At 43.0% G+C, this 20,992-nt stretch overlaps 1 protein-coding gene across 1 annotated transcript in view; it reads right to left on the bottom strand.

Moving 5' to 3' along the window:
- U2AF2 (U2 small nuclear RNA auxiliary factor 2) overlaps window positions 1–20,992 on the bottom strand; it is a 129,060-nt gene that overhangs the window by 24,091 nt on the left and 83,977 nt on the right. The window contains exon 9 of the mRNA XM_073552114.1: window positions 855–941. Within this exon, the coding sequence (XP_073408215.1) occupies window positions 855–941 (87 nt within the window). The remainder of the gene's footprint in view (window positions 1–854; window positions 942–20,992) is intronic.

Raw genomic sequence — 20,992 nt, 5'->3', positions numbered from 1 at the left:
TTTCAAACACTTTTTTCCTTTATTTTTTAGTCCCTTTAGGGGACATGAATCTGCAATCGCCTGAATGCTTACATTATATATGGCAATACTACAGTACTGCTGTATACAGTATAAAGCCGTCTCCTTTGAAGTTCAGCATATAGCTGAGCATCGAAGGAGTGCCCATTTAGTGGTGATGGGGGCTGTAAGCAGGCCCTCGGCTGACCGAGTACCCAGCGGCGCAGACACAATCACGTCACCAGGCACTGTTGAGAGCCAATAAGTGCAAGCAACAGCGCAAATTCTATTTTAATGCAGCTGTCAGATATTGACAGTGGCATTCAAATGGTTAACAAGTCAAAAGCTCATCTCTAGCCGTGGCTATTGGACACAAAAACCAGCTATTTTAAAGAGTCGGTATCTGCAGTGTGTGGCGGGTGCTCAGCTCCGGAGTAGTCTCCACATACGATGCAACCACGTACATGAATGTGATTGTTTTAAAGGGATAAGAAGTCAGCACACAAACTCATAAAGACATTTCAAAGTTGTTGCTAAAGTGAATATTCAAATGTAAAAGCAGATGTTTTGTCTTCCAGATTTAAAAAGTATATAAAATGCAAATGTAGGCTTAGGTGGCATGTGTGTAATTTGTACATGTCAAATATCTTTAAGAAGGAATGGTATATAATTTTCTGCTAGTGGTCACACTTGTAGCCACTAATAATGTCATTTTTAGAAAATATTTTTATAGTTATTGCGGGTTAGTATCAGTTATACAAAATTTATTTATACACAATAAAAGTGTGAAAATTTACCTGGCTTACAAAGGCATAAAACGTCGAAAACCCCAGGCAGTGAAAGATTGAAAGACTTACCAGCGTAGCATTCTTTGCACCAACACTTGCTCTTTGCACAAGAAGTTTTTTGTCTCCCAACTGCATTCCGTTAAGTCCAGCAATGGCCTTAAAAAATGTCAAAAGATTAGAAAGGCTTGTATAAAAGGTGTAAGAATTATATATAACTGACCAATTTAAATAAATTACAAATGATCTAGGCATATAAAAGCTAGAGGAAAAAAAATGTCATTGTTTTCCATTGTGTATGAGAAAGGTGATTGGACAAAAAATTGTCAAGAATTTCTTGTGCTTTTTCAAGTCCATTTTACCAGAAGCAACGTTATTGATGACTGCAATACATTTATCACTCAACTGACAATATCTAGTTGCTTATATATAAGGCAGCAACAAATGTATCATTTACCACACAGGTGTTGATGTACAGTTGTGCTCAAAAGGTTACATAAATACCCCGGCAGAATTTTTACTTTCAATTCCTTTTTTCAGAGAACATGAATGGTAACACCAAAACTTTTTCTCCACTCATGGTTATTGGTTGGGTGCAACCATTTATTGTCAAACTACTGTGTTCTCTTTTTAACCTCTTAGTGACAGACAATTTTGTCCTTAATGACCAGGCCAATTTTTACAATTTTGACCACTGTCGCGTTATGAGGTTATAGCTCTGGAACGTTTCAACGGATTCCATCGATTGTTTTTCGTGACATATTGTACTTCATGAAAGTGGTAAAATTTCTTCTATATAAGTTGCATTTATGAAAAAAATGGAAATTTGGCAAAAAATTTGCAAACTTTGCAATTTTCAAGCTTAATTTTTGTACCCTTAAATCAGAGTGGTGTCACACAAAATAGTTAATAAATAACATTTCCCACATGTCTACTTTACATCAGCACAATTTTGGAAACTTTTTTTTGTTAGGACATAAGGGTTAAAAGTTAACCAGCGATTTCTCATTTTTCCAACAAAATTTACAAAACCATTTTTTTTATGGACCACCTCACATTTGGAGTGAGTTTGGGGGTCAATGTAACAGAAAATACCCAAAAGTGACACCATTCTAAAAAACTGCACCCCTGAAGGTACACAAAACCACATTCAAGAAGTGTATTAACCCTTCAAGTGTTTCACAAGAACTAAAGCAATTTGGATGGAAAAAAAAATGAACATTTTACTTTCACAAAAAACTTACTTTTGAACCGAACTTTATTTTCTCAAGGGTATCAGAAGAAAATGGACCACAAAGTTTGTTGCACCATTTCTCCGGTTTATGCTGATACCCCGTATGTGGGGGAAAGCCACTGTTTGGGCGCATGACAGGGCTCAGAAGGGAAGGAGCACCGTTTGACTCGTGGGGGCCATGTCGCGTTTGGAGACCCCTGATATACCTAAACAGTGGAACCCCACCCCCCCATTCTAACTTCAACCCTAACACAAACACACCCCTAGTTACCCTAATCCCAAACATAATCACAACCGTAAACCTAGCTCAAGTTAGAGACGGGCTAAAGTTAGGGCTAGTGAGTTGGGCTAAAGTTAGGGTTGAGTCCAATGCTGAAAAGCTGCCTTACAGCTGAGAGGCACGGGAAGAGGTGCAGGGACCCATGACGTCTGTCCCCGCTCCCGGATCGCTCAGTCAATCTGATATGACTGACAGATAACATGATCGTGCAGGAGATGCTGAAATATCAGCACTTACTGCCCAATCAGGGCAGGAGCTCAGCGCTGCCAGTGTCTGCACATCCCCTGGCTGTTAACCCTCTAATTGCTGCGATCGAGCGCGATTAGTGTTCAGAGGAGGGAGGCAAAGGGAGAGTAGCTCCCTTTGCCTTCAGATCGGTGTCCTCGTGACGTCATCGTGAAGCCTGATCATTGCCATGGTGACCTGGGTTCGTCATGACGACCAACGGGTCATCAACCTATGGAAAGCCTCTGAAGCATGGTATCAGAAGCTTTTAGTATAGGTGTAATGCAATGCTAGTGTATTCCAATGCATTATACCTTCAAAGTGAAAAAAGTCAAAGTCCCATAAAGGGACTAAGTAAAAGAGAAAAGATTTTAAAAAACACATAATAAAATTCAAAACAATAAAAAAATATGCACCAACAACCACTCCAACCTTATACCCATTCACCCAGCCCCCGCTTCCCTAGTCCCACTAAAGGGCATGTCACAATAAAAGATATCGCTAGCAATATCGCTATAACTAGTGACGTTACAGCGATATTGCTAGCGATATCGCTGTGTCTGATACTTACCTACGACCGGCTCCCCCGCTGGTTATCGCTGATCGCGCGAGAACGTTCAGGACTGTTTCTCGTCGTCAGCTTCCTGCGGCGCTTCCTGCTGTGAGGATGAGCGACGTGTGGAGCCGGTCGGGAGAACGCAGGATCGCCTGGTGTGACAGGTAAGTAGCGACCCCCGTCCCCAGCGATGTCGCTAGTGAGATCTGCCTGTATGGCAGCTCACTAGCGATCACTTAGCGATGTACCAGCGATCCTGACCGCGTCATACCGCTGGTCGGGATCGCTGGTACATCGCTAAGTGTGACAGTACCTTAACAGCAGCTCTGTGGAACGCTCGCTCTGTCTGCAACAAGCTTTCCTACATCCATGATCTTTTTGTTACTGCCAAACTTTCCTTCCTCGCCATCACCGAAACCTGGCTCACCCCTTCTGACAGCCTCTCCTACTGCACTTTCATATGGTGGCTTCCACCTTTCTCACACCCCCCGCCCCAGCAGCAAATATGGCGGAGGAGTTTGTTTTCTCCTGTCAGATACCTGCTCCTTCACCCCAATCCCACTGCCACCCTCTGTTACCCTCCCTTCCTTTGAGGTGCACTCTGTGCGCATCTACTCCCCCTCCAACTGGCTGTCATCTACCGCCCCCCAGGGCCAGCCACCACCTTCTTTGACCACTTCACCACCTGGCTACTTCATTTCCTTTCCGCGGACATCCCTACCATCATGGGCGACTTCAACATCCCCATTGACACTTCCCTCTCAGCTGCCATTAAACTTCTCTCACTTCCTCCTTTGGCCTCACTCAATGGTCTTCTACAGCCACCCACAAAGATGGCCACCCACTGGACCTCATCTTCACCCGCCTCTTCTCCCTATCTAACCTCTCTAACTCACCTCTTCCTCTCTCTGACCACAACCTTCTCACATTCTCTTCCCTCTCCACTCCATGTCTACAATCCCCACCCCACAAACTTTCACACCCTCGCAGAAATCTTACACCTTGACCTACACTCATTCTCGGAATCCCTCCTCCCTCTCACAGATATAAGTTCCTTACACAATGCGGATGACGCTGCTGCTCTATATAACACCACAATAGCTGTAGCTTTGGAATCTGCTGCCCCACTTACACAAACCAAAGCTCGCAAAATCAGACAGCCCTGGCACACCAGCCTGACCAAAGAACTGAAGCGAGCTTCCAGGGCTGCTGAGCGCAGATGGAAAAGATCCCACTCCAACGAGCACTTCATCGCATTCAAACAGTCCCTCACTACTTTCAAGACCACACTCGCCACAGCTAAACAAACCTACTTCTCATCTCTCATATCCTCCCTGTCTCACAACCCTAAACAGTTATTCAACACCTTCAATTCTCTCCTCCGTCCCCCAGCACCTCCTCCCTCCCCACTCATCTCAGCTGAAGACTTTGCCTCATTTTTCAAGCAGAAGATTGATAACAGACAGTTTTGGTCAACATCCCCCAGAGCCCTTCCTCCTGACTTCCCAGCCCTCCACCTCCAAAACCAACTTCTCCACCATTACAGAAGATCGACTCTCCACTCTACTCTCAAGATCACATCTCACCACCTGTGCACTTAATCCGATCCCATCCCACCTCATCCCAAACCTCACCACAGTCTTCATCCCAACCTATCACTAGCAACTGGTGTTTTCCCCTCAAGCTTTAAACATGCCGCCATCACACCTATCCTCAAAAAGCCCTCTCTTGACCCATCCTCTGTATCTAGCTATTGCCCTATATCACTTCTCCCCTATGCCTCCAAGCTACTGGAACAACACGTCTACATTGAACTGTCCTCCCATCTCTCTTCTTGCTCCCTCTTCGACCGCTTACAATCTGGCTTCTGGTCACACCACTCCACTGAAACTGCCCTTACTAATGTCACCAATGACCTCTTAACCACCAAGAGCAAGCGACACTACCCTGTCCTCCTCCACCTGGACCTGTCGGCTGCCTTTGACACAGTGGACCATTCCCTATTATTACAGACCCTCTCATCCCTCGGCATCACAGACTTGGCCCTATCCTGGATCTCATCATACCTAACAGACCGGACATTCCGCGTCTCCCACTCACACACCACCTCCTCACCTCGCCCCCTATCTGTCGGAGTCCCACAAGGTTCAGTCCTAGGACCCCTGCTCTTCTCCATTTACACCTTTGGCCTGGGACAGCTCATAGACTCATGGCTTTCAGTATCATCTCTATGCTGATGACACACAGACCTACATCTCTGGACCAGATATCACCTCCCTACTAACCAGAATCCCTCAATGTCTGTCCACTATTTCATCCTTTTTCTCCGCTAGATTTCTGAAACTTAGCATGGACAAAACAGAATTCATCATCTTTCCCCCATCTCACGTGACCCCCCCCCCGCCAACGAACCTGTCCATTACATTAATGGCTGCCCACTCTCCCCAGTCCCACAGCTCGCTGCCTCGGGGTAATCCTTGATGCTGATCTCTCCTTCAAACCACATATCCAAGCCCTTTTCCACTGCAACTCAAAAATATTTCACGAATCCGTTCATTCCTCAACAAAAAATCTGCAAAAACCCTAGTCCATGCCCTCATCATCTCTCGCCTTGACTACTGCAACCTCCTGCTCAGTGGCCTCCCCTCGAACACTCTCGCACCCCTCCAATCTATTCTAAACTCTGCTGCCCGACTAATCCACCTGTCCCCCCACTATTCCCCAGCTTCTCCCCTCTGTCAATCCCTTCACTGGCTCCCCATTGCCGAGAGACTCCAGTACAAAACCATCCACAACCTGGCTCCTCCATACATCTGTGACCTCGTCTCCCGGTACTTTCCTGCACGCAACCTCCGATCCTCACAAGATCTCCTTCTCTACTCCCCTCTTATCTCCTCTTCCCACAATCGCATACAAGATTTCTCTCGCGCATCACCCCTACTCTGGATCTCTCTACCACAACATATCAGACTCTCAACTACCATCGAAACCTTCAAAAAGAGCCTGAAGACCCACCTCTTCCGACAAGCCTACAACCTGCAGTAACCACCGATCGACCAAACCGCTGCACGACCAGCTCTACCCTCGCCTACTGTATTATCACCCATCCCTTGTAGATTGTGAGCCTTCGTGGGCAGGGTCCTCTCTCCTCCTGTACCAGTTATGACTTGTATTGTTTAATATTATTGTACTAAAAAAGTAAATTATACTTTCTCATCATACCGCCTGGAAAAAAAAATGGAATAAAACGCGATAAAAGACGAATGGTAATAAAAATAATATCACTGTAAGCGCCCCCCTTGTCCCGCAAAGAACAAGCCGCCATACAGCTCCATCAGTGGAAAAATAAAAAGTTATAGCTGCCAGAATAAAGCGATGCAAAAATAATTATTTATTCTGTAAAAGTTTTGACTGTGTAAAAGCGCCAAAACATAACTTAAATGTGGCATCGCTGTAATTATACTGACACGAAAAATAAAACCGCATTATCAATTTTACCAGACACAGAAAGGAGAAAAGAAAAAAATTCCTGAATTGCTGGTTTTTGTTCATTGTGCCTCCACAAAAATCGGAATAGAAAGATTAAAAAAAAAGTTATGTGCCCGAAAATGGTATCAATAAAAAAGTCAGCTCGTCCTGCAAAACACAAGACCTCACATGACACTGTGGGCCGAAACACGGAAAAAATATAGCTCTCGAAATTTGGTGATGCAAAAACTTCTTGCAAAAAAAAAAAAAAAAAAAAGGCAACTTTTTGTGTGACAAAGCAAGAAAAAAAAAAAAAAGGATATGCCGTATATTAAAAATGTAAAATACAAATTCAAGCAGGTAAAACATACAGTGGCGTGCTGACAATGAATGCATCCTGTGTAGAGCTTTCATAAAGGACAAAATTAAGTATTTAAATAGCTGAACATATTTTAGCTGTAGACTTCTATCACCCAAATCACAATTAATCAAATGCATAATTAGTCATAGCCTAGTTATAAAGTGCATGTATGTGCATGATTTATAGAGCTAAAGACATGATTAATGTCAATCTCTTTCTGCAGGAAAAGGTGCAGGACTAGATGGATCAAACCAAAATAAGTCACAGGGATGAGCAAATAGCTTCGGCTGGTCTGCAAAGGGACGCATGAAGTGCTCTACAATTTTGCGGTAGACGGCTGCGCTAACTTTGATCTTAATAAAACACAGTAGACCTAAAACCAGCAGATGACATGGCATCCCAAACCATCACCGATTGTAGAAACTTCACACCTCAAGCAGCTTGGATTGGGTGCCCCACCACTCTTCCTCCAGACCCTGGGATCTTGATTTCCAAATGAAATGCAACATTTACTTTCATCTGAACACAACACCTTGGACCACTGACAACAGTCCAGTTCTTTTTCTCCTTGGCCCAGGTAAGACACTTCTGGCACTGTCTATTGGTCATGAGTGGCTGACACAAGGAATGCAACACTTGTAGCCCATGTCCTGGATATGTCTGTGTGTTGTTACTCCTGAAGCAATGACTCCTGCAGTCCAATCCTTGTGAATCTCCCCCAAATTTTTGAATGGCCTTTTCTTAACAATCCTTTCAAGGCTGCTGTTATCCTGGTTGCTTGTGCATCTTTTTCTACCACACTTTTTCCTTCCACTCAACTTTCCATTAATGTGCTTGGATACAACACTCTGAACAGCCAGCTTCTTTAGCAAAGACCTTTTGTGGCTTACCTTCCTTGTGGAGTGTGTCAATGACTGCCTTCTGGACGTCTGCCAAGTCAGCAGTCTTCCCTTTGTGGAGCCTACTGAAACAGACTAAGGGACCTTTTTAAATGCTTAGGAAGCCTTTGTAGGTGTTTTTTTGTTATTCTAGTTTACTGAGATCATTAACAGAAATAAACATGTGAAATAGATCACTGTTTGCACTGACTGATATAGAAGTTTCACTTTTTGTATTGCAGGGCTGAAATTAACTTTGATATTCTAATTTGTGAGAAAAAAAATATAATCTATCTATAAAAACTAAATAAAAAAAACAGATAGCAACACAAACTTGAGCAGATTTTGGGTGCAATACTTGCCGAGTAATGCGGTTGTCCAACGCAAAAACATAAATGGAAAAAAAATCAGGCAGCACTCCAGTACAAGGAAAAATTGTGGACTTTAATCCAGCGCCAAGTGGTGCAACGTTTTGATCTCACAGCACGGTCTTTGTCAAGCTGACGGACTGACTGACCTTCATTTCTTAAAGTAATGATGGCCACTCGTTTTCTTTACTTGGCTGCTTTTTTCTTGCCATAATACAAATTCTAACAGTCTATTTTTTCAGTAGGACTATCAGCTGTGTATCCACCAGACTTCTGCACAACACAACTGATAGTCCCAACCCCATTTATAAGGCAAGAAATCCCACTTATTAAACCTGACAGGGCACACCTGTGAAGTGAAAACCATTTCCGGTGACTACCTCTTGAAGCTCATCAAGAGAATGCCAAGAGTGTGCAAAGCAGAAATCAAAGCAAAAGGTGGCTACTTTGAAGAACCTAGAATATAAGACATATTTTAAGTTGTTTCACACTTTTTTGTTAATTATATAATTCCACATGTGTTAATTCATAGTTTTGATGCCTTCATAGTGAATCTACAATTTCCATAGTCATGAAAATAAAGAAAACGCTTTGAATGAGAAAATGTGTCCAAACTTTTGGTCTGTATATATAAAATATATTACATACACACACAGCTTCTTCTGATCATGTCATGTGAGCGTATACATCATGGACTGATTAGACTGTTGACATTTTTCTCTGGGCTTTTTATACATACATTGCTTTAATGTATTATTTTGGGTTACCCTCAGTGGGTACATTGAAGAAGGGGATATGATCCTTACATGGACACACCGGGTGTTGCATGGAAGCCGTTTGGATTTTTTTTTACCCCTTAACGACCGTCGATAGGCCTTTTAAAGGTGGTCAATAAGGGCGCTAAGGAATAAGTATAGCGGCGATTCCTGCCCTTGTCAGCTGACACTCTGGAGTATCGGCCCTGGAAGACTTTGCAACCAATCAGGGTGGATTAACCTCTTAAACCTCTGTCAATCGCGACAGCGGTATTTAAATTGTTACAAGGGGGTCACAAGACCCCCTCTTTGTAACCATCGGACCCCCACGATGAGAATTGCGGTTCCCCATGGTTAACATGAGGTCATGTGATGACCCCAGGGTACGGTGGCCTGTGAGATCCAGCAATAAGCAGAACCAGGTAGTGTCAGTGAGACACTGACTGCTCTCATGCACTGATGTACATGATTACAGCAGTGTAATATCTGAAAAAAAAAGTGATCAAAAATTATGTGCCCGAAAATGGTACCAAAAAAATCTGCAACTCGTCACGCAAGAAGATTCTGATACAGCTCTGTTCGCAAAAAAAAAAAAATAAATAAGATCCTGTTCTCAGAATATGGTGACAAAAAACTACTTTTTATCGGAAGAAAAAAAAAATTGGTGCGACAGTAGCAAATCCTTAAAAAAAAACCCTATATAAATCCAGTGTCGCTGTAATCGCACTGACTTAAACCGAACCGTGAATTGGGCAAAAATAAATAATATTCTTGTACTGTTGTACAATTTGCTGTCCACCTTCCAAAAATCCAAATAAGGCTCAGCTCACATTTATTCTGCGCTCTCCACTGAGCGCTTAATACTGTGGTTTCTGTGTAAATTCCCCAAAACCCCACTCAGAACCACTCACTTATGAGGCAGATTCATCCCCTTTGGGCCGGCCTGTGTTGCACAGTGGTGTCCCATCACTTTAGGCATCTTTTTAGCACACAAGTCCGGGCAACCATAGATCTGTGCACGCCTAAAACAATGGATATTACCGGAAAAGACACCAAAAGGAGTATGAAGTGTCTCCATCTGCCTCATTGCGGGTGGTTCCGTTGGAGGGGGGGTTTCGTCTCAATCACATTTTTGTGGGATTTACACAGAAACCCAGGTGTAAGTGCTCAGCGTAGAACATAAGAATGTGATCTAGCCTTATTCTGTAATGCTGTAGATAAGCCCCCGATGTAACCTGAAAGATAAGAAAAACATGTTAGATTATACTCACCGCAGGGGGCGGTCCGGTCCGATGGGTGTCGCGGTCCGGTCCGACACCTCCCATCTTCATATGATGCAGTCCTCTTCTTCCCTTCCTGCAGTGGCGCAGGCGTACTGCTCTGCCATGTTGAGGGCAGAGCAGAGTCCTGCAGTGCGCAGGCGTCAGGAGAGGTCTGGCGCCGGCACACTGCAGTATTCTGCTCTGCCCTCAACAGGGCAGAGCAGTGCGCCTGCGCCACTACAGGAAGGGAAGAAAAGGACGGCATCGTATGAAGATGGGAGGCGTCGGACCGGACCGCGACACCCATCGGACCGGACCGCCCCCTGCGGTGAGTATAATCTAACGTGTTTTTTCAGGTTACATCGGGGGCTTATCTACAACATTACAGAATGCTGTAGATAAGCCCCTGATGTCGATGCCAGCGGCTGAATGTCCAAAACATGGGTGACAGATTCCCTTTAAAAGGTGCACATTGCCAGAAACACAAGCTGGGTACAATGTATGTACTAGACTGGCAGATTTGCTATTCTCCAGAAAAAAGCCTATTGCGGATGTTACAAAATAGTCACTGCAGCAGTAAATTAATTCATTGAGAGGTGCAGTTTCTGCAATGGGGGTTTTCTGCCGTTTTGGCACCTTTAGAGTTCCGCAAATATCGCTCGTAAACCAAAGCTTCCTTTTCAGCCCTGACGTGTGGCCAAACAGTAATTTCTGACAACATATGGGGCAGCACTGCGTGAGGGAGAAATTATGCAATAGATTTTGTGGTCTAGCTTCACCTATTAACCCTTGTGTACCTGACAAATTTGCAGCAAACACAAAGTGTTATATTTTATCACTAAAATGTCATATTGCCATGTCTCAATATTATAAAATTCTGTGAGGCACCTATGGGCTCCAAATACCAACTACACCCGCTAGAAGAATTCCTCATAGTTACCAAAATGAGGCGTTGCTGCTGTTTTCACATGTCAGGGGCTCTTGAAATGCGTCATGGCATTCACAATCTATCTGAAATAAACAGCGCTTTTTCCTTTCCTAGCCCTGCCAAAATGTACAACATGTACAACAAATTTTGGGGTCTACCGTCTTGTTACTCTAATGAAAATAAAAAATTTGGGGCTAAAAGTACATTTTTGTGAGTAAAATGTGATTTTTTTTTATACACACCTCTACGTTATAAACGTCGGTAGAACCTGGAGATTCCAGGTGCTCATAACACATCTAGATAAGTTCCCTAAGGGATCTAGTTTCCAAAATGAGGTAACTTGTGGAGGAGGATTTCCATTTTTCAGGCACGTCAAGGGATCTCCCAAATGCAACATGACGTCCACTTTCGATTCCAGCCATTTTTGTGTTCAAAAAGGTAAAAATACAGTGCTTCTTCCCCCTTCTGTGACCTGCCGTGTGACCAAGCAGATTTTCCCCACATATGGGGTATTTACATACTCGGGTCTATTTTCTGCTGCCCTTGTGAAAATAAATTTGGAGCTAAATTGACATTTGTGTGGAAAAAGCTAAATGTTCATTTTTCCCTTCTACATTGCTTCAGTTCCTGTGAAGCACCGGGAGAGTTAAACTTCTTGACTGTGGTTTTGAGGACTGAAGTGCAGTTTTTAGGATGGTGTCACATTAAGGTATTTTCTTTCATATAGGTCCCTCAAAGTCATTTGAAATGGCAGGCGATTTTATAAATTTTGATGGAAAAATCAGAACTTGCTTATCAACTTTAAACCTTTGTAAATGTGTAGCAAAAAATTGTTTAAAAATGAAGCAGATGTAAATTAGGCATGTTGGAAATGTTATTTATTAACCATTTTGTGTAATAGAATTTTCTGATTTAAGGGCATAAGAATTAAAAGATTGAAAATTGCAAGACTTTCAACATTTGTTAATTTTTTTTTTTAATATTTTCACAAATAAACACAAGTGATATTTAACAAATGTTACCAATATTAAGTAAAATATGTTTCGAAAAAATCTCCGAATCAGTGGGATCTGTCGAATCATTAGAGTTATTACCCAAAGTGACACTGGTCAGATTTCAAAAATTTGGCCTGGTCATTAACACCTTAACTTCCAATGACGGACACAGTCCGTCAATGGAACGCCTCCCCTACTTTGATGAGGGCTCACATCAAAGCCGGAACATGTCAGCTGTTTTGAACAGCTGACATGTGCCCGCAACAGGCACAGGTAGAATCGCAATCCACCTGTGCCTATTAACTTGTTAAACGCCACTGTCAAACACCGACAGTGGGCATATAATCAGCGCTTCCGGCCGCTCGGCTGGAAATGCATGCATCGCTGACCCCCGTCACGTGATCGGGGTTCAGCGATGCCTTGGCATAACAACCAGAGGTCTCCTGGAGACCTCTATGGTTGTTGATGCCCGATTGGTATGAGCGCCACCCTGTGGTTGGCGCTCATAGCAACGCCATATTTCTGCTACATATAAGCGATCTGAGCATCGCCTATATGTAGCAGAGCCGATAGAGCTATATGGCAGCTTCTAGTCTACCATGGAGGCTATTGAAGCATGCCAAAAGTAAAAAAAAATAATTTTTAAACATATGAAAAAAAAAATATATAAAAAGTTCAATTCATCCCCTTTTCGCCCCATTCAAAATAAAATTAAAAAAATCAAATATACACATAATTGGCATCGCCTCATTCAGAATCACCCGATCTATCAATAAAAACAAGGATTAACCCAATAGCTAAATGGCGTAGCAAGAAAAAAAATCAAAACACAAGAATTAACTTTTGTCACCGTGACATTGCATTAAAATGCAATGACGGGCGATCAAAAGAACGTAATTGCACAAAAGTGGCATCATTAAAAACGCCAGCTTGGTGAGCAAAAAAATAAGCCCTCACCCAACCTCAATCACGAAAAATGGGAGACACTACTGGTCTCGGCGCAATTTTTTTTTTTTTTTTTTTTAACAAAACATTGGAATTTTTTTTTCACCACTTAGATAACATAAGAACCTAGACATGTTTGGTGTCTATGAATTCGTAATGACCTGGAGAATCATAATGGCAGGTCAGTTTTAGCATTTAGTGAACCTAGCAAAAAAGTCAAAACAAAAAACAAGAGTGGGATTGCACTTTTTTTTTAGCAATTTCACCACACTTGGAATTTTTTCCCGTTTAAGGCTATTCGCACACGTGTGGAATTCACACGGAAATTCCATTCCCCGGGAAATATGCAAGAAAACCGCATTTTAAGTTCCCGCCTATTACTCGCAGAAAAACTAGCGATTTGCAAGCGTAATTAGCTTGCAGAATGCTAGCGTTTTCCAAGCTATCTGTAGCATCGCTTGGAGAACCCATTGACAGGTTGATCACACTTGTCAAACATAGTGTTTGACGAGTGTGACCAGCGTTCTACTATTGAGGCTGCCTATGCAGCCTCAATAGTAAAAAAACAAAAAAAAAAAATCGTGTTTTTCTCACCTTCCGGCATCCCATGCAGCGTTCCCGATCATTGCGAAGCTCCCGGCAAGTCCCGTTCCCAGCGATGCCTTGCGACAATGACCTTCGATGACATAGCGGTCTCGCGAGACCGCGACGTCAAAGGTCATTGTCGCAAGGCATCGCTGGGACTGGAAGATGCCGGGAGCATCGCTGAGGCCTGGGGACGCTGCGAGGGATGTCAGAAGGTGAGAATGCCAATTTTTTATTTTAATTCTATTTTTTACAGGGATATGGTACCCAGGGCCTGGAGGAGAATCTCCTCTCCACCAGGCCCTGGGTACCATCCGCAAATGTTCTGCTTAATTTTTGCATGTTGGGCATAGCCACATGCGGAAAATAAGCAGAACAATGCATTCTTATGTGTGCGGTTCTCATAAAGAATGAACATGCTGCGTATTTTTTCTCGATGCAATTCCACCGCGGAAAAATCCGCCGGATTAGCACAGCATGTGCGGAATCACATTGGGATGCTTCCTTTGCGTTTTCGCGGCAAAATCGCAAGTTCAAAATTGCCGCAAAAACTCAAGAAAAAACAGCTACGTGTGAACACAGCCTTAAAGTACACAACATGGTAAAACCAATGGGGTCGTTCAAAAGTACAACTCGTCTCACAAAACAAGCCCCCACATGGCCATATTGATGGAAAAATAAAGTTATGGCTCTGGGAAGGGGAGGGAAAAATGAAAATGCAATTTACCATGTGGCTCAGTACAAGTGTGAATTCGGTGATCCCATTATATAAGTGGTGCCCTCAGCTTTCCAAATGTTAGTGTACCCAACAGTGCAGTAGCCCACATGGGACTGTATACTACAGTTTACGCAAACGTCAGGGATCAGACGGGAAGGATTGCTACTTAGCTTTGCAGATTCCGTTTGAAAAGATTGTGGGCTCCATTAGCAGAGCACCTGAGGTGTCAAATCAGAAGGGGTGCAGCGAGTATTTTTAACCAATAGGTGCCTCACAGAAATTTATAAAGTTGGGACATGGAAATATACAACTAAAATGTTATTTTTATTTTTATTTTATTTGCTGCAAATGTCAGTAACAGAAGGTGAAACAGGACACCATAATTTCTCCCAAACTCTGTGATGCTCCATATGTCAGAAACCACAGTTAGGCCAGACATCAGGGCTGAGACAGCAGGAGCACTACTTGAAGCACAGATTTTGTTAGAATAGTTTGCCGGCGATGTTTGTGGAATGGATCAATCGGGGATTTCACCTGTCACGTCACTTGGAAATTTAGATGGAAACTCCAAAGTATGAGGTCAGCGTAGAGCGCCAGATAAATGTAATCCCAAACGTTATGTAAAATGTTCCCAATAAAAGCTTCAACTGAATCCACAAAAAAGCAAGTCCCCACTCAGATCTGTAATCTGTTAACGGAAATATAGGGGGCTTCCACGTTACTGGTAGTACAAAAGCTCTGGAAAAGCTAAATGGCTTCTCGCTCCCCAAAAGAAATTCAGCAAATTCTCTGGAGAATCAATGGCAGGTCAGTTTTAGCATTTAGTGAACGTAGCAAAAAGCCAAAACAAAAAACAAGTGTGGGACTGCACTTTTTTTGCAATTTCACCACACTTGGATTTTTTTTCCCGTTTTCTAGTACATGACATGGTAAAACCAATGATGTTGTTCAAAAGTACAACTCGTCACGCAAAAAACAAGCCCTCACATGGCCATATTGATGGGAAAATAAAATAAATGTTATGGCTCTGGGAAGAAGGGGGAGCAAAAAATGAAAGCGCAAAACCAAAAAAAGCTCGGAATATAGTGTATTGTGAGCCCCCCAGTGTGCCGTGTGATCCCAGCTTGCGCGCCGGCCATGACAGGGCTGTGACATGAGGGCAGCTGAGTCATGTGGGGACATGAGGGAGTGTATTCGTTGAGAGGTGGAGGACGCGGAGGAGTGGTCTGCGCTTCCCTCCCCTCCGCGGCTGCTGCCTCCTGCCTCGGACCTCCCGCCGTCCCCTCCAGGGCCCGCTGTGCGGCGATTACCTGCGGCCGGCTCCCGCACTGTATTGTGAGCCCCCTTCCCATGCAGCGAGAGACCCAGTCTGTATTGTGAGCCCTCCCTGTGCAGTGTAAGTGTTGTCAGAGTTTATGAACATATCTTCACCTATACTTGGAAATAAAGATGTGGTTACACAAATAATCCACTTGATGTCTGCAGAGAGCTAGCGATTATATATATGCACACATATACACACTAGCTGAAGAGCCCGGCGCTGCCTAGGCATTAACTAACTACGGTTAGTAGGAATGAAAATATATACACAGAGATATATATATATCTATCTCTAGATCTATCTATCTCTAGATCTATCTATCTCTAGATCTATCTATCTCTAGATCTATCTATCTCTAGATCTATCTATCTCTAGATCTATCTATATATCTCTCTATCAAAGTGTAGAGCCCCGCCCACTCCACATAGCCACATTCACTATAAAATCCCACAACAGTACCAAGGCGCAGAGTGGATTTGCCCTAACTTCCATACCAATAATCCCTTTAAGAGACCCTGGGGTCAGAAACACAGAGCTGAGTGGAACGGTCCTAACTTTCATACCGGGGATCCCTTTAAGAGAGGCCTGGGGTCAAAACCAAAGCTCTCGATGGATTGGCTCTGACTTCCATACCAATGATCCCTTTAAGAGGGAAGATGTGCCTATGGCATGGAGGATGTGTGATGTGTATATGGGCACGGGAGGGGGGATTAATTTCTGTCATGTGCTCTCTGCTTCTTTTAGAGGGGGGGGGCAGACAATGGCTGGGAGCTTATGTTCCCAGGGATGCTAGATTTCTCCCACCATGTCAGTGTCTGCTGAGGTGTTGTCAAGTGGGAAAACTTGCTCATAGCAACCAATCACAGCTCAGCTTCTTTTGAACAGCTCTGGTGAAATGAAAGATGCTTCGTGATTGGTTGATGATACACACATACAGAGATATATATACACATATACACACATATATACATATACACACATATATACATATACATATATATATATATACATATACACACATTATATATATATATATATATATATATATATATATATATATATATATATATATATATACACACACATATATACATATACATATATATATACATACACACACATATACATACACACAGTACAGACCAAAAGTTTGTACACACCTAATTCAAAGAGTTTTCTTTATTTTCATGACTATGAAAATTGTAGATTCACTCTGAAGGCATCAAAACTATGAATTAACACATGTGGAATTATTTAATTAACAAAAGTGTGAAACAACGGAAAATATGTCTCATATTCTAGGTTCTTCAATGTAGCCACCTTTTGCTTTGATTACTGCTTTGCACACACTTGGCATTCTCTTGATGAGCTTCAAGAGGTAGTCACCGGAAATGGTCTTCCAACAGTCCTGAAGGAGTTCCCAGAGATGCTTAGCACTTGTAGGCCCTTTTGCCTTAACTCTGCAGTCCAGCTCACCCCAAACCATCTCGATTGGGTTCAGGTCTGGTGACTGTGGAGGCCAGGTCATCTGGCATAGCACCCCATCACTCTCCTTGATCAAATAGCCCTTACACAGCCTGGAGGTGTGTTTGGGGTCATTGTCCTGTTGAAAAATAAATGATGGTCCAACTAAATGCAAACCGGATGGAATAGCATGCCGCTGCAAGATGCTGTGGTAGCCATGCTGGTTCAGTATGCCTTCAATTTTGAATAAATCCCCAACAGTGTCACCATCAAAGCACCCCCACCCCATCACACCTCCTCCTCCATGCTTCATGGTGGGAACCAGGCATGTAGAGTCCATCCGTTCACCTTTTCTGCGTCGCACAAAGACACGGTTGTTGGATCCAAAGATGTCAAATTTGGACTCAGACCAAAGCACAGATTTCCACTGGTCTAATGTCCATTCCTTGTGTTCTTTAGCCCAAACAAGTCTCTCCTGCTTGTTGCCTATCCTTAGCAGTGGTTTCCTAGCAGCTATTTTACCATGAAGGCCTGCTGCACAAAGTCTCCTCTTAACAGTTGTTGTAGAGATGTGTCTGCTGCTAGAACTGTGTGTGGCATTGACCTGGTCTCTAATCAGAGCTGCTGTTAACCTGCGATTTCTGAGGCTGGTGACTCGGATGAACTTATCCTCCACAGCAGAGGTGACTCTTGGTCTTCCTTTCCTGGGGCGGTCCTCATGTGAGCCAGTTTCTTTGTAGTGCTTGATGGTTTTTGCCACTGCACTTGGGGACACTTTCAAAGTTTTCCCTATTTTTCTTACTGACTGACCTTCATTTCTTAAAGTAATGATGGCCACTCGTTTTTATTTACTCAGCTGCTTTTTTCTTTCCATAATACAAATTCTAACAGTCTATTCAGTAGGACTATCAGCTGTGTATCCACCAGACGTCTGCACAACACAACTGATGGTCCCAACCCCATTTATAAGGCAAGAAATCCCACTGAAACAGACTAAGGGACCTTTTTAAATGCTTAGGAAGCCTTTGTAGGTGTTTTTTTGTTATTCTAGTTTACTGAGATCATTAACAGAAATAAACATGTGAAATAGATCACTGTTTGCACTGACTGATATAGAAGTTTCACTTTTTGTATTGCAGGGCTGAAATTAACTTTGATATTCTAATTTTGTGAGAAAAAAATATAATCTATCTATAAAAACTAAATAAAAAAAACAGATAGCAACACAAACTTGAGCAGATTTTGGGTGCAATACTTGCTGAGTAATGCGGTTGTCCAACGCAAAAATATAAATTGAAAAAAAAATCAGGCAGCACTCCAGTACAAGGAAAAATTGTGGACTTTAATCCAGCGCCAAGTGGTGCAACGTTTTGATCTCACAGGACGGTCTTTGTCAAGCTGACGGACTGACTGACCTTCATTTCTTAAAGTAATGATGGCCACTCGTTTTCTTTACTTGGCTGCTTTTTTCTTGCCATAATACAAATTCTAACAGTCTATTTTTTCAGTAGGACTATCAGCTGTGTATCCACCAGACTTCTGCACAACACAACTGATAGTCCCAACCCCATTTATAAGGCAAGAAATCCCACTTATTAAATCTGACAGGGCACACCTGTGAAGTGAAAACCATTTCCGGTGACTACCTCTTGAAGCTCATCAAGAGAATGCCAAGAGTGTGCAAAGCAGAAATCAAAGCAAAAGGTGGCTACTTTGAAGAACCTAGAATATAAGACATATTTTAAGTTGTTTCACACTTTTTTGTTAATTATATAATTCCACATGTGTTAATTCATAGTTTTGATGCCTTCAGAGTGAATCTACAATTTTCATAGTCATGAAAATAAAGAAAACTCTTTGAATGAGAAGGTGTGTATATATACACGTACGTACGTATACACACATATAGACACATTTTAAGAGCCATAAATATAAATATTTATGGATTAATATAGAATCATAGAATGTTAGAAATGGCAGAGACCTCCGGCGTCATCGAGTCCAAACCCTGTTCAATGCAGGATTCATTAAACCATCTCAGACAGATGTCTGTCCAGTCTGTTTGAAGTTTTCCATTGAAGGAGAACTCGCCACCACCTCTCGTGACAGCCTGTTCCACTCATTGATCACCCTCACTGTCAAAAAGTCTTTTATAAATTGTATTCTGTATCTTCTCCCTTTCAGTTTTAATAAGAAATAATTTCATTTCTATAGCGCCAACATATTCCACAGCACTTTACATTTTAGAGAGGACTTGTATAGACAAAAGACATTACAGCATAACAATCATCACATAAAACAAAAGAAACCAAGATAAGTGAGGGCCCTGCTCGCAAGCTTATAATTTATGAGGAAATTATGGGAAACACGAAAGGTGGATGGTAACAATTGCTTTCATTGTTTGGACCAGCCATAATTAAGAGATCGGGTGTTCATGTAATGCTGCATAAACCGATTATCAGCTTGAATATGTAACAGAGGGCTATTAAATGCATAAATCATGTGAGAACATGATACAAGGAACTTGGTTATGGTACAAATTTTGAATGGGCAACACAGGGATAGTTAGATTAATGTATTGAGGCGGTAGGCCAGTCTGAAGAAATGCGCTTTTAGTGCACGCTTAAAACTGTGGGTATTGGTGATTAATCGAATTGTTCTGGGTAGTGCATTTAAAAAAACTGGCGCAACAGGTGAGAAGTCTTGGAGACAGCAGTGGGAGGCTCTGGTTATTGAGGATGTTAGCCTCAGGTCATTAGTCGAAAGTAAGAAAAGGTTGAATTCTAGAAATGTTTTTGAGGTGCAGATAAGAGAGCCATTGATCGGATGTGGGGCTGAACGAAAGCTCTGAATCAAGTATGACCCCAAGACAGCGGGCATGTTGCTGTGGAGTAATGGTGGTACCACAATGTTGGGCATAGGTACATTAGTAGGAGGCAGGAAACACAAGGAGTTCAGTTTTTGACAGGTTCAGTTTCAGATAAAGGGAGGACATGATGTTAGAGACAGAGGTAAGAATCACTGAGGTTTTTTAATAATGCAGGCGTTATTGTCAGGTGAGGTGTATAATTGGGTGTCATCAGCATAGAGATGGTACTGGAAACCAAATCTACTGATTGTCCAAGAGGGGCAGTGTACAGTGGGGAAAAAGTATTTACCGTATATACTTGCGTATAAGCCAAGATTTTCAGCCCATTTTTCTGGGCTCAAAGTCCCCCTCTCGGCGTATACGTGAGTTATATACCAGGGGTCGGCGAGGGAGGGAGAGCGGGGGTGTCAGATCATACCTCCCCGACGCATCTCTGCAGCCCCCCTGCTTCTCCCATGCCTTCCTTCAGCGGTCACGTGGTATCGCTCATTAAAGTCATGAATATGTGCATATTCATGACTTTAATGAGCAGCACCACATGACCGCTGAAGGAAGAGCTGCCAAGGACGCACGGGGTGCAGAGACCACGCCATGAGGGGGTAAGAATATGCGACATTCACCTGTCCCCGGTCCATCGCTGCGTGTCACTCTGTTCTCCGTGTCCTGTCAGTGACGTTCAGGCAGCAGAGAGCGCGATGATGTAGTTAGTGCGTGCCGCGCCCTCTGCTGCCTAAACGTCACTGACAGAGAACCCGGAAGACAGAGCGGGCGCAGCAATGGACCAGGACAGGAGAATATCGCAGGTGCCGGGCCCAGAGCCAGCGGTGACACCGGCACCTGTCCCCGCCTGTTCAGAACACCGGCACCTGGCCCCCAGCGACGAGAGGAGAGTATGTCTTATTTATTCGCAGCGGCAGCATATGGGGCAAAATCTATGGAACATTTTATAGGGGCATAATCTATGGAGCATCTTATGAGGCCATCCTTAACCTTTGTGC

The sequence above is a fragment of the Dendrobates tinctorius genome, unplaced genomic scaffold (genome assembly GCF_039654945.1).
Source record: "Dendrobates tinctorius isolate UK_male_01 unplaced genomic scaffold, ASM3965494v1 ptg000184l, whole genome shotgun sequence".
NCBI lineage: Eukaryota > Metazoa > Chordata > Amphibia > Anura > Dendrobatidae > Dendrobates > Dendrobates tinctorius.
This window is presented reverse-complemented; position numbering and strand designations above follow the sequence as displayed.